Source organism: Pollicipes pollicipes, unplaced genomic scaffold (assembly GCF_011947565.3).
Source record: "Pollicipes pollicipes isolate AB1234 unplaced genomic scaffold, Ppol_2.1 Scaffold_4740;HRSCAF=5597_pilon_pilon_pilon, whole genome shotgun sequence".
Taxonomy (NCBI): Eukaryota; Metazoa; Arthropoda; class Thecostraca; order Pollicipedomorpha; family Pollicipedidae; genus Pollicipes; species Pollicipes pollicipes.
Window position 1 is genome coordinate 7,068,706 of NW_023596545.1, and position 4,896 is coordinate 7,073,601.

A 4,896-nucleotide genomic window follows, 5' to 3' on the forward strand; every position below is an offset into this window, starting at 1 on the left:
TCTGAAGATCGAGCCTATGAGACCGATGGGCACAAAACGTTTACCAATCGATGCGCCATGGCTGATAAAACATCCCGAAAATGTTTTTCACGCGTCGTGTTGTGGTACTCACGTACCCGTTCCGCGGTTTGCATAGTGAGGGCGGTCGGAAGTCCGTCCTTTGTGTATGGCGCCGTCCTTTGCAAAGGCGACGTCCGTTGTGCATGACGCGAGACTCGGCTGCACGCGGCACCAAGGTTCAGCTGGTTCGGAGACTTCTCGCTAGGTGGCGGGGTTGGCTTGCGGCCGTGCTGGTTTCGGGAGGCCCAGGCCGACTGCCCAGCGATGAGAAAATACCGATTCAGGTGTTTGAAGTGCTGATTATTTTTTTAATTAGTGAAACTTGATATTTGCAACAATTTTCGTGACGTTTCCATTTGCTAGGCATCTTAAAAAGATGTCGGCTCCCATCCCATTCATGCACTGAGGCTTACGTGAGGTGGTTCCCGGACGGTAAAGTGGAGGTTACGGAGCTGGCGTAGGCACGAGGAGCTGTCGCGTTATAGGGAGGGGGCGCTCGAGCCTTCTTTCCCCCAAACATTAAGGAAAATTGGCACTAAGCTTATGGGAGTGAATGGAAATGGAAACGAACCCAAGTGTATCTGATCCCCCAACCCCAACTTCAACCCTGAAAAACTTCCCTCGTTGCCGTGAGCTTGACGTTTTTGGGTTGCCATGGAGAGGGGCAGAAGAGCCTGAGATTCGGTCCGCACGACATACGATGGAGAGAACTGAACCTCACCGGGCGGACCATACCGCCGCTGGAGCGGAGAATGAGTTTTGCCAGAGCAACAAAACACCACGGTACGAGACCGCAATGGATTGGATGCACGTGGGAAAAAAAGAACCAGAGCTGCTCTTTGGGGAGCTGCAGAAAATGGACAGGACCAGACCTGACCGACCTTTGCCAGACCAGCAGAACAAACTTTGGAAGGCGGTAGGAGTCCGAGCCCTCGAACCGGACCACACCGGATAAGGCCTGGACTGGGCCAGACTGGACTGAGCTCGAATGCACCGCAATGCGTGGCATAGAGGTCCCGAAGGGACTGGCAGGTGTCAGAAATGAACCGCTCGGGCTAAACTCTGGCGACCGCACGAGCGGTGTGGACTGGCCACAGCCTGACCGAATTGGAGTGGACAAAAGCTAAAAAAGGCTACACCGAGCGTACACAAACCGAAGCAAAGTGAAAGACGCCAGGTGGGACCGGACAGATGACTGAGAAGGACCGCAGAAGTCGGAAAACCCGGGACAGATGACTGAGAAGGACCGCAGAAGTCGGAAAACCCGGGACAGATGACTGAGAAGGACCGCAGAAGTCGGAAACCCCGGGACCGGAATGAATCAGAGGCCGCTTTGATGGCACTCAACTGGACCGAATCGGAGTGAGCCTCAACGATCCGCGGACGGCCAGAGGCCTTCAGGAGGGACCAGAGGGTGCTAGAAAGGACCGAAAAGATCAGAGTACAGAAGAGCTCGGGACTGGGCAGCACCTGACGGGGCCAAACCGGAAAGGACTTACCAGAGCGCGTCGGGGGCCGGGCCTGAGCGGAGATCTTAACCCAAGCAGGGCAGAGTGGGATTAATTATGAATGAACGCGGGGCTTCAAGAACATCGAATACAATCAAAATGGTACCAAGGGGATCTGGCCAGCCCCGAAGCAATCTGAATTGTCCCAAAGTGACCTGATTACAGGGACTGGCGTGACATCAAGCACGCCAATGTGCCGCTGCGCTCCTACCGAGCTGCAAGGTTCATCAAAAAGATTGTCAGACATGATATAACGATAGGAAATTGTTCATCGCCGGCGTTAATCTATAAAATGGTAGGACAGCAAATCGTTAGTGCACTTGCCGTGCAAAGGTGTACATTTGTTCAAAAACGTTGGATACTTAAGTTCACGTGACGTAGTAAAAGTGACATGCGTGTAATACGTATTGTTTAAGTGATGTTATCGCTTAAAATGCAAGCAAATAAGCGGAGCGCTTGCCCACATTTGTTTATCGTTACTGTTTCATAAGGTCGTTTAAGACGGCAGTGTGGTATGTCTCATTTCACTAACATTAGAGCTCTGAAGCTGGCCTCTCGATTCGCTTTTAACAGGGGTTTTCTAGTCAGGAATGGGGCACACACACACACACACACACAAACACACACACACACACACACACACACACACACACACACACACACACACACACACACACACACACACACACACACATATATAGTATATATATATATATATATATATATATATATATATATATATATATATATATAATGGGTACATAGTGCGGGCTGTGATACAATCGCCATGGCCCATAAATATTTGCATACGTTAACGGCAATCCCTTTCACGTGTAGCCTGTGACGTCAGCAACCGGTGGTTTCACGCCACGTGACCGGTCGCTGTGCGGTCGACCAGAAAGCAGGCGCTAGCATAAGTGTGGGAACGTTTCAAAAAGTTGAGGTGGGGGGCAGGCTCAGAGTATATTTCAGGAACTTTCACTGAGAAGCAGACCCGGTGACTGGGGTGGGGTATGCACATAACGCATTTTGGAACTAATAAAATGTCATGGCTGCTACCTAGATATGCATCTGCCGCTCTTTTACACTAGTGCACAGTCTTGACCATTCGACTCATCTATGCCATTTGGCACATAAGACCATCCAGCTTTTTGAGATTATTCGTAAATTTCAACATTGTTTTCCCCAAGAAGCGAAATTCCGCGAGCGTGCAGGCGTTTGGGTCTTTGGGGAGACATCTGCCCTCTCAGGGTGACGCCAAAATATGATTTGGACACAGGCTGGCTAGAATTTTGAATGCCAATTGGTGGCCCATAGTGCGCCAGAGTTTTTATGCTCCTAGATTTTGCCGGCTGCTTTTCAGAGATAAGATTTGTCGCGACATTGTTGGCGAGAGACAAATTCGAAAGCTTAAAATATGAACTGCCAAAAACAATGTGATAAAGCCATAAAGCTGAATTTTCTCCCGTAAAAACCAGGTCACAGAATGATCCTTCTTTCGATCTTCCCTGTCGGAGCCCCACTTCCGTCCGCCGTCGGCGGCCACTGCCCTGGCCCGGCTGTTCCCCGCATGGCTGACTGCGATCTGCTTATATGACTGCTTTACTGCATGTTTATAAATCAGCACTCCTTATTGGTGTGAAGCATGCACTGGATACCTACAACAGCACAATTTACGAATTATCTTCCTTTATGTCACACCACAGCAGAAAATGAGCTCTCGAGGAGCTGCCTGCCTCAGGCATGAATTGATCCACCAGACATTCATTTGTCCCTCATTCAACGTAGCCGACGACATCTGCTTTTATAGGTAGGCAGGGGCGTAGCGGAGCATTCCCAAGGGAAGGAGCACCGGATTAACCAAAAACCTCCCTCCTGGTAGTGCTTCTCCGCCTAAAAAAATCACTGGATATAGCTCACGCTCAACAAGGGACACAGTTGTCTTCCTTTTATTGTTATTTTACTTTGTAACCGGAACAGAGACAGAAACCAGAAGCTACCGCGAGATCCATTCTGTTTGTGTTTTTAAGTCGATAGGCTGCAGAAATGGGGCGTTGAAGGTGCTTCATTACGCGATGTTTCATAGGATTTTTTCTAAACCGTAGAACTCAGAAGGTTTGCCAGATATTTTTGTGTTCTTGAGGGATATTGGGGACCCTCTGGACGTAAACTGTGGATAGAAATGGGGTCCAGAATATATATTGACATGGCTAACCCATGTTCTGCTTAAAATGCTTAACATTCAGTCGGGACTGAGAAACATTATGTAACATAACTTTGAACATGCAGGCTCGCGAATTTTAGCAACAGCGCAACGCTCGGCGTCACAGTCTCCTTAGGCCGCGCGGTGTTGGCCTCGTGGCAGATACTAAACGATGGTCAATGGGCAGACGATAAAGATGATGTATCTTGAGTTAGATGGCTGGTGAACTAGTTAAACCGACACACACGTTTAAGGTCGTACGAAAGGAAGTTAAACGTCACTTAAATCTGAAAAGTTGGGGGAGAGCCAGTTAACACTGCTGCTGCTTCCTCCCCCCCCCCCCACCCCACCTTCAAAAGTGGTGGCACGGTCCCCTGCACCTCGCCCCCCCCCCCCCTGTTGCTACACACCAATGGGCACTAGACAGCCTTCGCTCAACACGTAAAATGTAAGTACGAAACAGGACGGCACCAATTTAGCCTCATTGCTAACCGGGGACGAAGCCCAACGCTCAGAATAAGTGGATGTCTGCGGTCCCACACATGCCAGTTCCGAAGCATGGATAATGATACTGGTTACATTGCTGCAATCAGAGCAGAAAGTTTGTGCTCAGTTGGAGATCGATTGCAAACGCATGATCCTGTTTCAGCCGCTGTCTGCGCACGCGCAGTCGCCCAGGATCACAGCGGCTGGCTGCAGCCAGCGTTCCAGCACCGTGAGAATGGTGGCATTTAGGCCCACCCACCCGTTATTTGTAAATGGAAGAGGAATTTCGCCTGTTCTGTGCTCGTGTTGTATACATTAAATGCTGATAAGCTACACGATCTTTATTGACAGGCAAAAGGACAACACCGAGTCATGACAAAAGTTCGGTGCTTGTGATGCTTCGCCTGCGGAATTTAAGCACTCAACCGCTGGTCCGTTGTGTCAGCGGCCCAATTGTGAAGGCGGGTCGCAGACTCATCTGTGAGATGCAGCCTTGTTGGTTATTCCGGCCGCCGGCTTTCGTCGACACTAGTAAGGCAGGGGATCGCGCGTGGTAAACCCCTGGCGCGCCCGTGATGAGCCCCTTGCGCGTGCGTGATGAACCATTTGTGTGCGTGCGTGATGAATCCCTTGCGCGTG

The 4,896-nt window shown here is 50.1% G+C and overlaps 1 protein-coding gene across 1 annotated transcript in view; it reads right to left on the minus strand.

Annotated features, from left to right (window-relative positions):
* Positions 1 to 2,395: 2,395 nt before the first annotated feature.
* The window catches only part of LOC119098964 (acetylcholine receptor subunit alpha-like), a 4,873-nt gene continuing 2,372 nt past the window's right edge, over positions 2,396 to 4,896 (minus strand). The window contains exons 5-6 of the mRNA XM_037222014.1: positions 2,967 to 3,076; positions 2,396 to 2,406 (exon numbers count right to left, since the gene is read on the minus strand). Of these exons, the coding sequence (XP_037077909.1) occupies positions 2,396 to 2,406; positions 2,967 to 3,076 (121 nt within the window). The remainder of the gene's footprint in view (positions 2,407 to 2,966; positions 3,077 to 4,896) is intronic.